At 42.4% G+C, this 19,729-nt stretch overlaps 2 protein-coding genes across 4 annotated transcripts in view; one reads left to right on the top strand and one right to left on the bottom strand.

Moving 5' to 3' along the window:
- Positions 1-6,376, top strand: part of coro6 (coronin 6) — a 28,063-nt gene extending 21,687 nt beyond the window's left edge. For 2 of the 3 annotated variants that reach the window (XM_061962991.1, XM_061962992.2), the window contains exons 10-11: positions 5,213-5,270; positions 5,346-6,376. In XM_061962991.1, coding sequence (XP_061818975.1) covers positions 5,213-5,270; positions 5,346-5,939 — 652 coding nt within the window. In that variant the 3' untranslated portion in view covers positions 5,940-6,376. The remainder of the gene's footprint in view (positions 1-5,212; positions 5,271-5,345) is intronic. The other variant, XM_061962993.1, reaches the window with a different exon arrangement.
- Positions 6,266-19,729, bottom strand: part of LOC133607932 (von Willebrand factor A domain-containing protein 7-like) — a 14,452-nt gene continuing 988 nt past the window's right edge. The window contains exons 5-15 of the mRNA XM_061962990.1: positions 19,411-19,597; positions 19,152-19,327; positions 18,972-19,084; positions 10,805-10,921; positions 10,577-10,741; positions 10,363-10,495; positions 7,798-7,938; positions 7,628-7,717; positions 7,293-7,552; positions 6,920-7,213; positions 6,266-6,857 (exon numbers count right to left, since the gene is read on the bottom strand). Of these exons, the coding sequence (XP_061818974.1) occupies positions 6,474-6,857; positions 6,920-7,213; positions 7,293-7,552; positions 7,628-7,717; positions 7,798-7,938; positions 10,363-10,495; positions 10,577-10,741; positions 10,805-10,921; positions 18,972-19,084; positions 19,152-19,327; positions 19,411-19,597 (2,060 nt within the window). The 3' untranslated portion in view covers positions 6,266-6,473. The remainder of the gene's footprint in view (positions 6,858-6,919; positions 7,214-7,292; positions 7,553-7,627; positions 7,718-7,797; positions 7,939-10,362; positions 10,496-10,576; positions 10,742-10,804; positions 10,922-18,971; positions 19,085-19,151; positions 19,328-19,410; positions 19,598-19,729) is intronic.

The following is a 19,729-nucleotide window of genomic DNA, read 5'->3' as shown; positions in this document are numbered from 1 at the left end:
TGCTCTACATACAACACACAAAGACAAAGATATGTTTTAAAGGGCCAATTTGTTTCAGACCAGAACAAATTGACAAAACTATTTTAAATAGCTGCAACTTAACATACATAAGTAACAAACAGCATAATAACAACATAGCTGTAAAACAAGAAAGGCACACACTACATACATAAAGCCTAACCAGGCGTTTTTTTATCTCAAGGAATTCTGAAATAAAATCATGTCTGAAGCCCAGAACACTCTACACATTTCCCCACTTAGTTTAGAGAAAAGGAAATATTAGCCTGGCCCACTAGTATCCCTCTTTAGGTTTGTGAACTTTATAGTCTAAACATTTAGAGTGATGTGATAATCAAACACTCTAAAAGTCTAAAATGAAAGAGTATATAAGAGAATTGACAGAGTGTGTGTACCTTCAGTGTGCAGTGCCTCATTAAAATCCAGCCGCTGTTGGAGGTGGAGGTGAAGTGTGTGTCTCTTTACTAGCTTCGTCGAAGCATGTTGTTTTTGTCGCTGTTTCAGCATATTTGAAACTTACATTCAACTAAAATGTTCTTTTCTTTGTGGTCGATAAAAGAAACGAACTGAAAATATCTCCATTTTAAGAAACTCGGCTTCGGGGTTCGCCATGACGCCTTGATAGTAGACACAGACACGTCCCCTCCCACACACACACACACACACACACACACACACGTACACACAGACAGCGCGCGGCGCGCCTCTTTTTTGTCGCCTCTTCAGCAGCGCTGCAACACTCAGATCTTCTCAGTTTCTAGCCGATACTACATAAAAAATAACGCAAAATAACGCAGTAACGCATCATGTAGTAACGGTAACTGAGTTACTGAATATAAAAAATAACGCGTTAGATTACTAGTTACCGCCGATAGTAACGGCGTTACAGTAACGCGTTACTTTGTAACGCGTTAATCCCAACACTGTGTACAAGCCAGTCTGCCCCACTACAAGAGGACAGAGAAAAAGAAGGAGCTTATTGACCACAACTTTGGACTACAACTGGAAAAAATGGCGCACTCCCGCAAAGCTCTTATGGTATATCTCTACCATATATAGAGATATTGGCTGACGTAACTAAGGCAAAATACGTCACTAAAGTCTCAAATTCCAAACGGCTCATTTGGAGCTAGTTTGGAAGAAGGCAAGATTGTTTTATAAAAATTTCTGCAATGCCTCCATGGTTTGATTTTACATTTTCGGGACTTATGGGGCTCTCAATTACTAGGGGTGTAACGCAGTGACGTGCGGTCACTGGAGGCAGGTGAGGCCTCCAGTGAAAGAAAAAAAATGTAAAAAAAAAAATAATAATTAAATTGTTATATGTATTCAGTGATTATACTATAAAGTTATTTTCCATTCAACTTCACCAGTTTTAGATTATTTTTATTCAAAATCGCTGAATTTTCACATTTGCCGTTCAAATACTGAGAAGAGACGGTGCGGTGATCAGCAGCCAGTTGAGGCTGAGGCTCGCGTAATCCCGCCTCCTGGTGCCGGTTAATGCACCCCCCGACGGGAGTGCCACACCAACCAAAGCCCACACCCAAACCCTCCACGTGCAAGACCGAATCCACCCAAAAAAAGTCACTTAACAAGAAGCCAAAAAGTGCAAAAGCAACAATGCTCGCGCCGGAGGAGCCGTGAACGACTGCAGGGACACAACATTAGGTACACCTGCAGACTGCAGCACGGATTTCATATTTCATTCATTCACAACTCCTCCAACACGAACACCACTGTTCCCGCACTTATAAGTAAAGGTAAGACCATAATAACGTTTTTTTTAATTAAATGTGATTTTTTTTGTGTGCTACAGTTTGTATGTGTAAAGTTAAAGTTAAGTTAGAGTACCAATGATTGTCACACACACACGAGGTGTGGTGAAATTTGTCCTCTGCATTTGACCCATCACTTGTTCACCCCCTGGGAGGTGAGGGGAGCAGTGGGCAGCAGCGGCGCCGCGCCCGGGAATCATTTTTGGTGATTTAACCCCCAATTCCAACCCTTAGTTGCTGAGTGCCAAGTAGGGAAGAATGCTGGTATGAGCTTTTAAACATAACCCGTTAACTGCTGCCAATCAAATGTTGAATAAGATACTCTTTAGGGTTCATATGTTTGTAAATCTGACTGTGATGAAGTCAGTGCCTCACCAGTCATGAACCTCACCGCACGTCACTGGTGTAACGGTACACAAAAACTTCAGTTCGGTACGTACCTCGGTTTAGAGGTCACGGTTCGGTTCATTTTCGGTACAGTAAGAAAACAACAAAATATACATTTCTTTGGTTATTTATTTACCAAATTTGTAAACAATGGCTTTATCCTTTTAACATTGGGAACACTAATAATTCTGCCCACGTTAATCAACATTAAACTGCCACAAGTTGTTGCTCAGATTAAATAAAATGACAAAACTTTTCTTCTACATATAAAAAGTGCAACATTAAACAGTTTCAAGTCAACTCATCATGCTTAATTTATTACAGCATTTGGGAAGCCTGTAGTTCATTTTTATTATGTAAATGTTATATTTTTATCAACATGTGATAGCAGGGACCCTGCCATTCAAAACTAGGCTGCTACATTACTAATGATTAATGTAACTATAGCTGAAAAAAATAGTACAATAGCAATAGGAGAGACTATTCATCCCTGAACACCATGGAGTTCAAGTGAAATAACAGATAGACAGGGCTTTGCTGTCCCTAACACACACACACACCGCAAAATGAGCTAACGTTACGCTAAAAGCTAATTAGCCTTCACCTCAAGCCAGGACTGCGAGCGAGCTGAGCTGGTGTTTATATTTCTAGAAGGTCAACGGGCTCATAGTGATGTTACTAGTAGTTGACTGGGAGGTGTTTATTATATTTTGGGAAGAGTACGCTGCCTTATGCTCACCTGCTAAACACCTATCTGCTCGACGCTGGAGCATTGACTACATGCGCTTTGAATACGCACTGCTGATTGGCTGTTACCGCTCCTAATACGCACTGCTGATTGGCTGTTACCGCTTTGTATGTAACCAATCAGATGGTTGTGTGGGTGGGATAATGCTGGGTGCTGAGACAGAGGCAGAAGAAGCAAAGCAGCTTGTTAAGACTTTAGCTTAGAAACTCGTTCGGTACACCTCCAAACCGAACCGAAACCCCCGTACCGAAACGGTTCAATATAAATACACGTACCGTTACACCTCTATCAATTACACAAGAAGCAACAATTAAGAAAAGTTGGTTTTGCATAATAGGGCCCCTTTAAATAATAGGCAAATATAGGTAATTTTGTGCAGACAAAGTTTTACGTTTTTTTTTTTTTTAAAGACTGTCTTACGTGCTGACAATTTGGGTTTGACACGTCAGCCTTTGTCCGAGGTGAACAGCTGAAATCACATTACTCAAGTGCACGCATACGTGTGTTTGTGCTCCTCGCCTCCCTGAAGCTGTAACAAATCTGAACACTGCATTCAATGTCAATCGTTAGGACTTTTGTGGCGACAAATTACAAACCCCGTTTCCATATGAGTTGGGAAATTGTGTTAGATGTAAATATAAACGGAATACAATGAAATCATTTTCAACCCATATTCAGTTGAATATGCTACAAATACAATATATTTGATGTTCAAACTGATAAACATTTTGTTTTTTGCAAATAATCATTAACTTTAGAATTTGATGCCAGCAACACGTGACAAAGAAGTTGGGAAAGGTGGCAATAAATACTGATAAAGTTGAGGAATGCTCATCAAACACTTATTTGGAACATCCCACAGGTGAACAGGCAAATTGGGAACAGGTGGATGCCATGATTGGGTATAAAAGTAGATTCCATGAAATGCTCAGTCATTCAGAAACAAGGATGGGGCGAGGGTCACCACTTTGTCAACAAATGCGTGAGTAAATTGTTGAACAGTTTAAGAAAAACCTTTCTCAACCAGCTATTGCAAGGATTTAGAGATTTCACCATCTACGGTCCGTAATATCATCAAAGGGTTCAGAGAATCTGGTGAAATCACTGCACGTAAGCAGCTAAGCCCGTGACCTTCGATCCCTCAGGCTGTACTGCATCAACAACCGACATCAGTGTGTAAAGGATATCACCACATGGGCTCAGGAACACTTCAGAAACCCACTGTCAGTAACTACAGTTGGTCGCTACATCTGTAAGTGCAAGTTAAAACTCTCCTATGCAAGGCGAAAACCGTTTATCAACAACACCCAGAAACGCCGTCGGCTTCGCTGGGCCTGAGCTCATCTAAGACGGACTGATACAAAGTGGAAAAGTGTTATGTGGTCTGACGAGTCCACATTTAAAATTGTTTTTGGAAACTGTGGACGTCGTGTCCTCCGGACCAAAGAGGAAAAGAACCATCCGGATTGTTATAGGCGCAAAGTTGAAAAGCCAGCATCTGTGATGGTATGGGGGTGTATTAGTGCCCAAGACATGGGTATCTTACACATCTGTGAAGGCGCCATTAATGCTGAAAGATACATACAGGTTTTGGAGCAACATATGTTGCCATCCAAGCAACATTACCATGGACGCCCCTGCTTATTTCAGTAAGACAATGCCAAGCCACGTGTTACATCAACGTGGCTTCATCGTAAAAGAGTGCGGGTACTAGACTGGCCTGCCTGTAGTCCAGACCTGTCACCCATTGAAAATGTGTGGCGCATTATGAAGCCTAAAATACCACAAGGGAGACCCTCGGACTGTTGAACACCTTAAGCTGTACATCAAGCAAGAATGGGAAAGAATTCCACCTGAGAAGCTTAAAAAATGTGTCTCCTCAGTTCCCAAATGTTTACTGAGTGTTGTTAAAAGGAAAGGCCATGTATCACAGTGGTGAACATGCCCTTTCCCAACTACTTTGGCACATGTTGCAGCCATGAAATTCTAAGTTAATTATTATTTGCAACAAAAAAAAAAGGATGAGTTTGAACATCAAATATCTTGTCTTTGTCGTGCATTCAATTGAATATGAGTTGAAAAGGATTTGCAAATCATTGTATTCCGTTTATATTTACATCTAACACAATTTCCCAACTCATATGGAATCGGGGTTTGTACAAGCGAGACCTTTTCATTGGCTGTTGACATCTGTGAGATTGTTGTTCGAATGGAAAGTGCAATACAAATAAAATCTGTTGATATTATTATTATTACATGATGACTGGTGTGTCTGCTGAAGGTTGTTCAAGCTGCACGACAAGAAGTGTGAGCCCATCACCATGACGGTGCCCAGAAAAGTAAGTTCCTCCATTACATTTTCCCACTTTCAAAAACACCCCTTAAAACCCGCTGCTCGGTCCTCGCTCTCGCAGTCAGACCTCTTCCAGGACGACCTGTACCCGGACACGGCCGGGCCCGAGCCCGCCATGGAGCCCGAGGAGTGGCTGGAGGGCCGGGATGAAGACCCCATCCTGATGTCCATGAAGGAGGGCTACGTGCCGCCAAAGAGCCGAGAGCTCAAAGCGGCCCGGAAGAACGTGCTGGACTCCAGGCCCGGCCCCCGACGCAGCATGTCCACGTGTGACACCGCCAGCCTGCCGGTCAGTCCTGTGTCTCACACTAATGGCAATGTGCACATGGTGATGGCGCCTCACAGTTGCCTTAGCGACAGATGTCACAGTAGACTAGAGATTGTCCGGCTGCACAATGTCGCCTTGCTTCTGCATTTCACATTCAGTTTCTCTTCCTTCTCCGTCAGCACCTTGACTTTGACTTCTCCTCTTACTTTCCCTCTGTCTCTGTCCTGTCTCTTTTGTCTCCTTTGTGTCCTCTTCGCTGTGCAGCCTCAGCTCCTTGAGAGGCTGGTGGAGGAGATCCAGAACCTGAAGGCCACAGTTTTGTCTCAGGAGAAGAGAATCTGTGACTTGGAGAACAAACTCTCACAGTATACTAACGGGACTGCCTGAGCGCCGAAACCTCCTCCAAATCCGCTCCTCGTGGACTGTTCTGAAGCGCTTAGCAAAGCTGCAGCGGCATCGCAGTCCAGCGCTCCGAGTAGCACTGCGCTGGAACCTAATGGACATTGCAGTGTGAACATAACGGACCTGAAACTCTTTTTAGTGTTTTTATTTGAAGGAGTGACAAAGACTGAAGGGACGCGCTGAAAGGACAAAAAGAATGTCGGGCTCGGATTGTCAAAAAAAACGTATTGTGGAAGTAGGTAAGAAGGTAAGGAGCCTTTGGTTTTTGCTGCGTCAGCAAAATGACAACAAGGTGTAAATAGACAAGCGTGTTCAACTTGTAGCAAAACATTTTTTTAATTAAATATTAGCCTTCTTTCAACATTTTTATCACAGTGTTTTTTTCCAAAAAAAATCATCACGTTGCAATATAATAAACAAATCAAAAGCAACAGTTTAAAAACAGGACAGTTTTTGGTGGGCAGACGATTGCCCAAGATCACATAGAGGAAGACCAGTCATAGCGATGCTTCTAAAAGCTCACCACAGGCTGAGCAGGAGGCCGACCGCCAGGTTAAGCGCACATATGAGGTGCACCTGGCTGACCAAAGGTGCCACGTCCCCTGAAAGCTGGAAGCCGTTGAAGGCGCACGCAACAGTGTTGCCCACCCGGTCCACCGCCACCAGCGCCATGTCCGGGTCCACGCAGGACGCATTGTAGGTCACCAGCGTCACATTCCCATTGCTGGGGGACGGTCCGATGTTCAGCGTTCCGTTGCCTTGCGTGCGGGTGACCCGCTCTACGCCTGTGCCGTCTGCACCGTCGCTCACACGCACCGACACCTCCCATGTTTTGGTACTGCTTATCTGTACGCAGTTGACGAACGATAGGACTTCACACATGGGAGCGGTTAGGTCCGTCACCTGCCAGGGGACAGGAAGTGATTAGAGGACATTTGCGATGCGAGACAGACAGCGGCGCCTACCGTGTTAAAGACGACGATCCTCAGGATTAAGTAGTTGGTGTCCTCACTGTCTGTATTTTTGACGTCGATGGTGAGGGTGATGGTGGTCCCCGATGGTGTGTTAAGCGGCGCAAACACCATGATGGTGCTGTTGGTTGAGACTCCTGGTTGCACCAGGAGACTACTGGGAGCACTGGTGGTGAAGCGCTGGTCGTTGGTGGTGACTGTGATGGAGAAATTACCTCCCATATCTTCGGTGATAGAAAAAGGTACAGAGAATGGTGTCCCCGGCACGAGGTTGTTGTCTACCTCCCCCTAAACATGGACCACGTCAGCCACGGCGCCCAGCAATCTGCATGTCATGTCATGTAAGATGGCGGCGTTGGACTCTCACCCTGATGGTTAAATTGGATGCCTGGAAGTTGGTCGGCGATTGCCTTTGGAATTCAAACGATGGATTGTTGGCCGTTCCATTCACTCGCACCACAAACGGCACCGATGGAATCTTGTCGACACCGACGAGGAACTGACCGCTCCCCTGCGGCTCCACGGTGCCTGCAATCGCTCCCGTACCCGCCGCCTCCACTAGCGTGACGCCGGTGACGTTGGCGGTGTCGCTGCCCGTTAGTGTCACCAGCAGGCTGCCGTTGTTGCCTTTTGAACAAAGCAACCTTTTAATTGGCGGAGTCAGACTTAAGGACATCAGCAAGGAAAATCAATTTTGCTCACAGGCTGTGGGACGCGTGTCGAGGACATCGAACGCATTCCCTCCGGGCACAATCTCCACAAAGTCAACCAGGAAATCAATGGGACTCTGGTCTTCGAAATAAAATAGTTGAAAGAACAATCAAGTTAGAGTTCCTCTTTTTATATTCTGTTTCTGTTCAATGAGTTCCCACCTGTGACCCTCAGTGAGAATGGGTTTTCTGAGCTTATTTCTATTTCCCATGTTCCCTCTTCATGGTTCAGCTCCAAAATCTCCAAGTTTCCCACAGACGAGGACGTGAACAGAATGGTGCCCATGATGCCGTGAGTTGAGCCTTTGAAGGCAGAAATTAAACTTTATTAGGGAAAGGAACTGAAAGTTTCCGGTGTATAAATGCCATTTTTTTTAAATGGTTCACTTATCAATTCTTCCGGATGGGGATGACGTCGTTACGCTACGTGCGTAGAGACGTCAGATTGCAAAATGGCGGTGCCCGGGCGCACTAAACGCTCTAAAGTTGACTCCATTTTACAAGAAAATATTACAACAGCGCTACTTGTAATAGTTATCTATTATCTATAGCTAGGGGACGGCGTGACGCGGTTGGGAAAGTGGCCGTTCCAGCAACCTGAGGGTTCCTGGTTCGATCCCAAGCTTCTACCAACTTAGTCACGTCTGTTGTGTCCTTGAGCAAGACACTTCACCCTTGGTCCTGATGGGTCGTGGTTAGCGCCTTGCATGGCAGCTCCCGCCATCAGTGTGTGAATGGGTGAATGTGGAAATAGTGTCAAAGCGCTTTTAGTACCTTGAAGGTAGAAAAGCGCTGTACAAATATAACCCATTTACCATTTATAATACAAAAAATGTAAAATTGAAATGAATGCCCTCTCATTTAGATGAGCATGATGAGAAACGGATTCCGACTGGCTCCGAGGTGGGCAGTATAACAACATTTTCACTCAGTCATTTCTATTATACAGGTGAAATGTTGTGTGCAAGTCCATTCATGTCAGCGATTAACTTCAAATATGAAACTTACATGTGATATTAACTCATTACATGCCAAGTGAGATATAACAAACCTTTATTTGTTATCATTTTGATGATCATGGCTTACAGTTTTTGAATCCTTACATTTTGTGAGGTTTTCAATTCAAGGTTTTCATAAACTTTAAGACTCAGGGCATTCAATCGATCGAAATTGGACTGTTTGGTTTGCCTTGGAAGACAATTTGCCTGTCATCCAAGTAGGCTTCATCATTTCATGCTCATAGACTTAGATTGGTCAGATCGAGTCTTAGACTTTGGTCAAATCTAGTCTAGCGGCTGGTGCCAAAACCCAAAATATTTATACTCAATACGAGGAGGGTGTGCCTGGGCCAAGGTGGGTTCGCCCTATTGTAGAGAGAAGAACAACTGTTGAGATGCAAACAAGCAATCATCTCAGGGCATTCAATGGATCGCAACTAAACTGTTTGGTTTGTCTTCGAAGACGTTTCGCTGCTCATCTGAGAAGGCTTCATCAGTTTGTGCTCATAGACTTAGATTGGTCAGATCCAGAGCACGAACTGATGAAGCCTACTCTGATGAGCAGCGAAACGTCTTCTAAGACAAACCAGACAGTTTTGTTGTGATTTATTCAATGCTCTGAGATGACAATGACCTGGATGAATGAGAACATTCCTAGACAAACTAGCAATATTACTGTCAATGCCAACGACAGTTGTGGAAGTGTAAATTCTCCTCGTTAGCATTGAGGTATTATGTGGTAGAACGATCGCTGTAGTGTAGATCGACCACTAACCGCCCAAAATAGTCGGAATCATCTACGTTACTGTTCCATTCAGTTGTAAACAGATGGCACAAAGGAGCGTCTGTGACCAGAAAGTTTCTAACTCCTGTTATTTGTTGGAGGCTAAATTGCAGAGTCTTTTAGGAATGGTTGAAAGGACAGTGTTGTGTTATGTTAGAGATAGATGGTGTTGCAGTTGTTTTTCTTACTACAATAGGCACACTCTTGTGGTATTAGAGTATAAATATTTGGGGTTTGGGCACCAGCCGCTAGACTGGTGACTCTAACCAATTTAAGTCTATGAGCATGAACTGATGAAGCCTACTTAGATGAGAGGCGAAACCTCTTCTAAGACAAACCAAACAGTCCAGTTGTAATCGATTGAATGCCCTGAAATTACAATGACCTGGATGAATGCGAACGTCCATAGACATGTAAGCCATAATCATCAAAATTATAATAAATAAAATGCTTGACATATCTCACATTTGCAGATAATAAGTTAATATCACAAGTTACGAACTGTTACATTCTTGTGTAATTTTCACATTATTTATTTTGTTAAATTCTACAGAAGAATTATACATTTATTTTCAAAAAAGTTTTTTTTCCTATGCTATGTATGTGCCTCTAAAGACCTAACTGTAGGCTTTGTAAGGTCATGTTACTTCTAAACTAAACTGAACTCAATTACTGCTAATCCACCTTTTTTTTTCTCTTTTTTTGCAAATACAAATCGATAAAAGAACCGTTAAGGACTTGAATCTTAAAGCAGAATTAAAAGTGGAATCGGAACCTGAAAAATCCTATCAATTCCCATCCCTAAACTTAATCATGCATGACCTTTGACTACCAAAATACGATAGTCTTAGAAATAGTCCAAGAAACTGAATTTGGGCTAGTTCAGTAAGTAAGTGGACTCGTGCTAACCAGTATTTTAAAGTATAGTGTGAATAGTATTTTCACCTGAAGGGTTGGTGATCGTGACCATAGTAGGATTTCCTGTGATGTAAATTCTGGTGTTCATCGTGGTCTCGTCAACCAAAAACGTGAAGCTCTCCGATGGTCCTGGACCCCTGGAAGCCTGCAGTAGCGTCACCTAAAAGAACCAATCACACGCGTGCATAACTGGAAGCCAAGCAAACAAACTGTGAGTCTACAGAGTTCTAGTTGGCTCTACCACAGAGGAGTTGGAAATCTGACGAATAATGATCGTGGCGTTTAAGAGCTCGTCCGTCTCCACTTCCACAGCCAGACCCCCCGCGGCCTGGGCAAGGTCTCGGTACACCTGAGAATCCGCCTCCGCGATCCTGTTGCTACTTGTCCCCGTGATCAGGAAGTTGACCTGGAATGGACAAATGCTTTCTGTAGTCTTCAGTCACATGCTCCAAGCAGCACCAACACTTACCACACTCTGAGTGCGCTCGATGAGAGCGATTACTGTGGTTTTCAGCTCCACGTCTCTGGCCGGTGCGTCCGTGAAGACGAAGATGTCAGAGCTCCGCGGAGAACCCATCAGTCCCAGCTTCAAACGGAGAAACAAACGTGGGGTTTAGTTCGAAAGGACTATAATGGATGGGTTATATTTATATAGCGCTTTTCTAGACACTCAAAGCGCCTCATAGAGAAGTAAGAACTTGTTGTTCATTCACTCTACATCCACACAATCATGGTGGTATTTCTGATTCTGATTCTGTAAGCTACATTTGTAGCCACAGCAGCCCTGGGGTAGATTGACGGAAGCGTGGCTGCCAATTTGCGCCTACTCCCCCCCTCCCCGACCACCACCAGACATTCATTTACACTCTTACACCAGTGTAAGGTAGGTGAAGTGTCTTGCCCAAGGACACCCTCAAAGCCGCTCTACCATCTGACCCATGCCATTGCAGACTGCTCTTACGAGGTTTTAAAGGGGAACTGCTGTGACGACCGGGGCGCATGGTGATGCGGGGTTTTTGTCTCTCAGGATGCAACGGACTTCGGACACAGCGTGAAGGTAAAAGAAATTATTTATTTACGGAATAAATCAGAAGAAACAAAGAAAAGGGTGCTCATAGCACTTAAGGTAAAAACTAAGGATGGCTAGCGTGGGAGCTAGCGAGTAACAGAGCCTAGCGTGGAAGCTAGCAGGTACAGAGCAAGAACAAAAGTCGTCTACTGTTGCAAAAAGCAAACTAGGAAGCAAGACAGAATGACAGGGAAGGCAGGCTTAAATAATAATGTCAGTGATGACCAACAGGTGCGCGGCAGGTGAAAACAATAAGCAGCCATGGCAACAAACTCAGGTGTACAAAACAGGCACTCAAGGAGTCCAAAACTAACAAAAAACACAAGTACCTTGAAAACGTAAACGAAAATATGATCCGGGCAGCGGATCATAACAACTGCACTATTTTGGGGAAATTTCGTTCACAATCATAATGACGGACAAGAACTCAAGGCTTTTTATTTCAGGATTTTAAAAACGTATGCATGTAAACCTGATCACCGACCGTATACAACAACCCCCACCGCCAGGGTCGCCTTGACCTAAGTGGGGGGTCCCACAACAACACCCCTCCCCACCACAAAACCTAAAAACACAGTTTGGAAGAAGAAGAAAAATTGCCTGTGCTTTCAGCTCGGTAGGCAGCAGGCTCGCCTCTCACACAGGCGACCTACGTTCGCGCCCCGCTCGGAGCAGTAGGAAAAAAAACAACGCAGCCGAGAGAGAGAGTACACAATTCCTACACGAAGCATTCCGCCGTCAAAACGGGTGGGGGCCCCTTGTCTTCAGCCCAGGTAAGCACGTGCATTAAAGGGGACCTATGATGAAATATGTTTTTTGTGACTTATGCATGTAGTTACAAAGTTCAATACTCCTGTTTAACAATGTCAAAGTATCAAATCATAAAGTTCATGCATTTAGGCGTGAGCCTGCATGCAGTTTGGATGCCTCTTTTCCCGGGGTTTTACAGTATAGCTACAAGATGACACTACGCGAGCTGGATGTCCTTATTTGAACATTAAGTGTAGCTCCTCCCCTCTGCTTCAAGCAATGAGGAAACACAAAAAAGGTAGGATAAAGTATTATTTTCATATAACTTTGATATGCATACTTAAAATCTGCTAAAAGCAGCTTTTATTTAATGCAGCCATTGTGATTGATCGGTGAGTGTGCAGGTGTACCTAATAATATGACCGGCCTATCTATATAACATTTTTGAAGTTTATTTTTGACTGTGTCTGGAAACGAATAGCGCTGACTACTAAAGAATATTTATTTAAAAAGTGTGCATTTTTAAAAGATGCTTTTTAAGAGTGTGGCGCGTGGTTTCCAATCGCAATCCGGGAACACCTACACAGATAGCCCGCTTGCAGGCAGACTCAAAAAACGTGTTAAAGAAGTGACTGTGGAGCAAAATGTACGTAATGAAGGGTTTTAAATGTTTTGTTAATGTACAGTCGTGCTCATAAGTTTACATACCCTTGGAGAATTTATTATTTCTTGGCCATTCTTCAGAGAATATGAATGATAACACAAAAACCTTTTTTCCACTCATGCTTAATGGTTGTGTGAAGCTATTTTTTGGCAAACAACTGTGTTTACTCTTTTTAAATCAAAAAGACAAAATAAAGTACCCAAATGACCCTGATCAAAAGTTCACATACCCCAGTGACTTTGATCTGATAACATGCACAAAAGTTGACACAAACAGGTTTGAATGGCTAATCAAGGTTCCAATCCTCACCTGAGACCTGTTTGTTTGTAGATAATGTGTGTGTATAAAAGGTCAATGAGTTTCTGGGCTTCTGACAGACCATTGCATCTTTCATCCAGTGCTGCACAGATGTTTCTGGATTCTGAGTCAAAATAATTGTCAAAGGATCTGCGAGAAAAGGTAATTGAACTGCATAAAACAGGAAAAGGGGTATAAAAAGAAATCCAAGGAATTGAGAATGCCAATCAGCAGTGTTCAAACGCTGATTAAGAAGTGGAAAATGAGGGATTCAGGTAGACCAGCAAAGATTTCAGCCACAACTGCCAGGAAAATTGTTCGAGATGCAAAGAAAAATCCACAAATAACTTCAGCTGAAATACAGGACTCTCTGAAAAATTGTGGTGTGGCTGTTTCAAGATGCACAATAAGGAGGCACTTGAAGAAAAATGGGCTGCATGGTTGAGTCGCCAGAAGAAAGCCATTTTTGCGCAAATGTCACAAAGTATCCCGCTTACATTACGCCAAACAGCACAGAGACAAGCCTCAAAACTTCTGGAACAAAGTAATTTGGAGTGATGAGACCAAAATTGAACCTTTTGGCCACTCGACCATGCAGCCCATTTTTCTTCAAGTGCCTCCTTATTGTGCATCTTGAAACAGTCACACCACAATTTTTCAGAGAGTGGAAGAAAAGGTTTTTGTGCTATCATTCATATTCTCTGAAGAATGGCCAAGAAATCATAAATTCTCCCAGGGTATGTAAACTTATGAGCACAACTGTAACCAGCAGTGGTTAAGGTAAAAAGGTATGTGCGCTCCAAATGTATACATGATTAAAGTAAGAATGTTTTGTGAGTAATCAAAGGAGTTAAATAATTATTTTTGAAAGCCCTAATATAAAACCTTGTTAGAGGTTTTTGGAAGTTTCTTTGAGCCCTTTATTGGTGGAATTGCATGGATTTGACTGATGTCACGTCCCGCCCAGTAAATATGCGTGGTGGTCAAGCTCGCTCTGTTCTCAAGGGGCCATTTAGCCTTTCTCGAAGAAAAAAATGCCCAATGCTTGTGTTGTTTTCGGCTGTACGAACCGTCCAAATCGCGAGAAGGGTAAATGTTTTCTTCAGAGTACCTCGAGAGGTAAACAAAAAGGGCAGAAGAGTGCAAGAAGTTTACCTGCTCAGTGGCCTTGTGGTTAAAGTGTCCGCCCTGAAATCGGTAGGTCGTGAGTTCAAACCCCAGCCGAGTCATACCAAAGACTATAAAAATGGAACCCATTATCTCCCTGCTTAGCACTGCGCATCGAGGGTTGGAATTAGGGGTTAAATCACCAAAATGATTCACCACTGCTCTCCTCACCTCCCAGGGGGCGGAACAAAGGGATGGGTCAAATCAGAGGGTATTTTCACCACACCTAATCAGTGGTACTTTAACTTTAACGAAAAACGCAGCATGCACTCTAGTCCAAGGGAGCAGACCCGAAGAATGCATGAGTTTGCAGTGATCGCTTTGTTAAAGTTTTGTTTGATATACTTTTAACGTTTATTATTTCCCATTAAAGTATTATCTTGATATTATTTGTATTTCTTGAGACACATTTTTAATCCGAGTGTTCCGTAAAGCACTAACTCGGCAAGTCTAAATAAAAGAAAGCAAATGTGAGCAGAACCTGAAAGAGTTAAGCTTTTACCAAAGGCAGCAATTACAGTATAAATTAATCTTTCAGCACATGCACAATGTTGACATCTATAGTTATGTTTTGGTAAAGACGGAGAAAAACGTCATGTGCAACAACAACAACAAACCATGAAATGCAACCACACACAAAGACGTTACAAGCCTGAATGTATTTCCAAGTTTTCGTCTGTTTAGTCGTGTAGAATGGCGTCTGAAGTGCAAAAAGTTTGATATGTCTGGGAATGCGACCGACGTATAATCCTCGATATCACTTGACAAATCCTTCTTTTATGAATTATAGGGATCTATTCCTTTGCATAGTTTGATTTTTTGCTCGTATTTGCTTTTTGCAGGAAGATTTAAGCCTCTTTTGTACTGAGATAGTTTGCGCGCTGCTCGCTGCACAACAGCCATTTTAGCTTGGCTGACCACCATTGTTTTTCAAATCCGAGAAGAAGTCACGTGACGGAATAGAAGCAATAGAAGGTGGGTGTCCATTGTCTGCATTGTGTTTGCCGTTTCTACTTTCTAGAACAAATTTTTTCACCAAGCACCACCTCAGAAAACACTTGGCTTTCCAAGTACCACCATAATGACATACCTGCCAACTACTCCGGTTTTCCCGTAATTAGTACGGTTTTCATCAACCTATTCCGGGTTACGGTTGCAGTGATAAAAAATAAGTTTTTTCATTAATTAAAAAATAATATTTTTTAAAAATGCGCGAGGCTATTTATAGCACCGCTGCCAAGCACGAGGCACCTGTTGCCATTGTTTCCAAACGAGCGAACGATCATGGAATCAGCTGGAGAAAAATCGCAAACGAGTCTTAAACCGAAAAGAAAACTGCAGTCATTCCGTAAAGAATATTCAAAAGCCTATCCGGGAATAATTATCCGTTCCAAAAAGGGTGAAAACTACGCGAATTGCACCTTGTGCAGACAACATTTTTCGATCGGACACGGAGGAATTAGCGATGTAAAAGACCACGTTGGGACAAAAAAAACACAAGTCTAATGCCGTTGCTAGCGATACAAGTGGAAAACTTTCAACGTTTTTCGGATTTTAGCCACAAAAAGGTAATGACACCAATGTTATCTATTGGAATTGTTTAGTACTGTTATACTGTTAAACGTGTTTATACTATTTATGCTTTCAAGTCCAAGTTGAAGAAATCTTGTTAAATGTTGACAGCATAACTACCAAAATACAGAAGTATGTCCTTAATATTTTTGCAGTGCTATTTCTGTTGAAAAGTTAAAATGATTACATTAGAGATGTGATGTGCCACTTTTCAAGTGTCTGATGGCTTAAATTAATTTTCATTAATTTTTCATATTTTGAATTCTTTTGAAAGGCTTACAAAAAAACTACATTTGAATTGTAATTCCATGCTATTGACAGGACTATTAATTTTAATGAAGTTAGCTTACCATGTTTACAGTATGACAATTGTGATAGAAATGTGAATTTTAGGCACAGAATATTTTATACAATTGAACAAGGCAGTAGATTATACAAGCTTGGACAGAAAGTTAATAATGACACCAATTTTTTTTTTAATGGAATTGTTTAGTACTGTTTTACCATTTGTTTACTGTAAAAAGTGTTTATACTGTTTATACTTTCAATTAACAAATTGAAGTCTTGTGAAAGGTTGGCAGGATAACTGGCATTAACTGTCAAAATAATTTCAAACTATTGAAGTTAGCTTACAGAATAAACATGTCAATCAACCCATATGATTTTTGCTGTAATATTTTTGTTTTGAAAAGTCACTGTGACTGATAGAAAAGTGATGGTTTTAGCAACATTTTAAACTGTCTGAATGCTAATAATCATTTTGCGTCGGGGGGCGAAGCCTGAACCCCCCACCAGGACTTTGTCCTGGACCTACCGGGGCCTGCGGCCCCTGGACCCTGGCTACTAGGTTTTTCTGATTTCAAAAGTTGGCAGGTATGTAATGATCAACATTAAAATACAGTAGCCTCGTAGGCCTAAATATTTATTAAAAACAAGGAAGAGGTTTTATATTTATATTTAATATTTAGTATCTCCTTTCATTTTCTTGTCATTGGTTGATTAGATATTTAGGATCGTATTTCATATGTTGAATATGTTTTAATTGTATTTATACTGCAGTGACGTGCGGTCTTTCCATCATGGAAAGAAAAAAAATGTAAAAAGAAAAAAAAAAAAATTAAATTGTTATATGTATCCAGTGATTATACTATAAAGTTATTTTCCATTTAACTTCGCCAGTTTTAGATTATTTTTATTCAAAATCGCTGAATTTTCACATTTGCCGTTCAAATACTGAGAAGAGACGGTGCGGTGATCAGCAGCCAGTTGAGGCACGTCACTCAGTTGTGCCTCAACATGGATTGCGGACTCGGCTAACTGCTGGCCTGCTGTGCAGTGAGACCGTATTGCTATATGAATTATATTATACATTTCCATAGTTTAGTTAGCTGAGGTATTTAATGTACAGTGTATTTTGTCAACAACTGTATGTGTGTAACGTATTTCTTGTGCTGAGCGATCATAAAACGGCTGCAAAAGACGCACTGGCTGAGGCTCCAGTAATCCCGCCTCCTGCACCCCCGCCGTAGAATTGTTATATCAACTAAAGCCCACACTTAAACTTTCCACGTGCAAGATTGAATCTATTTAAAAAAGTTATTTCATAAGAAGCCAAAAAGTGCAAAAACAATAATGTTCGTGTTGGAGGAGTTGTGAATGACTGCAGGGCCACAACATTAGGTACACCTGCAGACTGCAGGTGTATCTAATTCACAACTCCTCCAACACGAACATTATTGTTTTTGAACTTTTTGGCTTCTTATTAAATAACTTTTGTAACCTATTTTTATGGGCTTTCCTCTTTGTGATGTTAAGTTCCTGTTATGCGCTGTTATACAGTATTGTCCTTGAGCTCTTATTTTGAAGGCGCCAAGAGTGGAAGTGATGACATGTTGGAATGGAGCGGAGGTTTTTGAAAGAAGGTAAATAAAGTGGTCCTCGTGTAACTGGAGCCTCCGTGTTTGTTATTTTGTAGTTTCTTACAGTATAGGCGACATTTATAAACCCTCGGTTACACTTTTTTAAATAGATTCAATCTTGCACGTGGAAAGTTTAAGTGAGGGCTTTAGTTGATATAACACACCCGTCAGGGGGTTCATTAATCCAGCACAACAGCGGCGAATGGACTTAATTTATAAGTAAAGGTAAGACCATAATAACGTTTTTTTTATTAAATGTGCTTTTTTGTGTGCTACAGTTTGTATGTGTAAAGTTAAAGTTAAGTTAAAGTACCAATGATTTTCACACACACACACACTAGGTGTAATGAAATTTGTCCTCTGCATTTGACCCATCCCCTTGCTCACCCCCTGGGAGGTGAGGGGAGCAGTGGGCAGCAGCGGCGCCGCGCCCGGGAATAATTGTTGGTGATTTAACCCCCAATTTCAACCCTTGATGCTGAGTGCCAAGCTGGGAAGAATGCTGGTATGACCTTTTAAACATAACCCGTTAACTGCTGCCAATCAAATGGTGAATAAGATACTCTTTAGGGTTCATATGTTTGTAAATCTGACTGTGATGAAGTCAGTGCCTCACCAGTCATGAACCTCACCGCACGTCACTGTTATACTGTCGCAGACTGAGTCCTTTATGTTATGCTCCACATGTGGTTTATTCAGTGTTTAACAGATGTGGTTTATTCAGTGTTTAACAGATGTGGTTTCCCGTAGCCTTGAAGACATCATTGTTACAAGCAGCTTTCTCTGCCAATGTCTGTCTTTGTTTACATGTGTCCTGCGTGTTGATTGGCTGGGAGGCTGGGAAAGGGCGGAGAATGTGGAGAACATTCGGTTCCCACACGTGTCGTGTCATAGAAATAAGAAGGTCTTGTTTGTGTCTTGTTTATTTTGGCGTCGACTACAATCGTCGGAATCTAACGACTTACATTGGAGGCTGATAAACTTTTGAAAGTGGCTCAAGTCACGTCATTACAATATTTAATGATGTGATTTTTTTGGGGCGTACCACTAGATGGAGCCCACGTACCACTAATGGTACCACAGTTCAAGAATCACTGATCTAAAAAAATCAGAAAAGGAAAATACATATTTTTGTCTCACACAAGGATTGTGGATGATGAGCAAAATCCCCCCAAAAGTCTAGTTTTCCTTTCAATACCTTAAGGGCAGCGAGACTCCTTTCTGCGTCATCTCCTCCACCGCTGGCTGACAGATCGTCAACGAAGTCGTTGAAGACTTGGGGGTCAGTCGTCCTCCTCAGCGGCCCAACTTCTAATCACAAAATTAACATAGTCTGTCAGAGAAAAGGAAAAATAATCTTCTTTCTATGAGTTCCTACCGGGATCATTGAAGGGAACCAGAATGAAGGACTGAGGTTCATTGTCTGTTCCCGCCACATTATTGATGAGAGAAGAAGTGGCGACCTGCACTGCCGCGATGTCGTCGCTCATACTCTCCGTGGTGTCGATCACGAAGCACAGAGCTTTCCCAGACCCTCGGGAGATTCCCAACATTCTGGCGAATGAGAACGATTTAAAGATGAAAATGTCTGCCTTTGCCGGCAGGAAAGATGGGTGTGAGGGTCAAGATAGTCATACAGGAGGAATGGAACGTCCTCCACTTCCTGGCGAATGTTTTCCAGGATCTCGCTGGTCGCCATTGCTGCCAGATTTGCAGCCACCTCGTGGAGATTCCCGTGTTCAGAGTCTGCCGCGTCTTTGTTGATCCCTCCGGTGGGATCAATATCGCTGGTCTGGTCGAAAGTTCCGCCATGACTGCACTTTCCTTTGCAAGAAAGAACACAGGTTCAGTGTGTCTTCTTTCTTTGTTGGACATTCTGGAGAGTCTTTTTTGACTGGAGCAAAACTACTGTCAACTTAAGGCTCTGGAAGACCAACTTTGGAGTTTTCTCACACC

This window comes from Nerophis lumbriciformis, linkage group LG09 (genome assembly GCF_033978685.3).
Source record: "Nerophis lumbriciformis linkage group LG09, RoL_Nlum_v2.1, whole genome shotgun sequence".
Lineage (NCBI taxonomy): Eukaryota > Metazoa > Chordata > Actinopteri > Syngnathiformes > Syngnathidae > Nerophis > Nerophis lumbriciformis.
The sequence above is the reverse complement of the archived record's forward strand: the minus strand, read 5'-3'. Positions and strand labels throughout refer to the sequence as shown.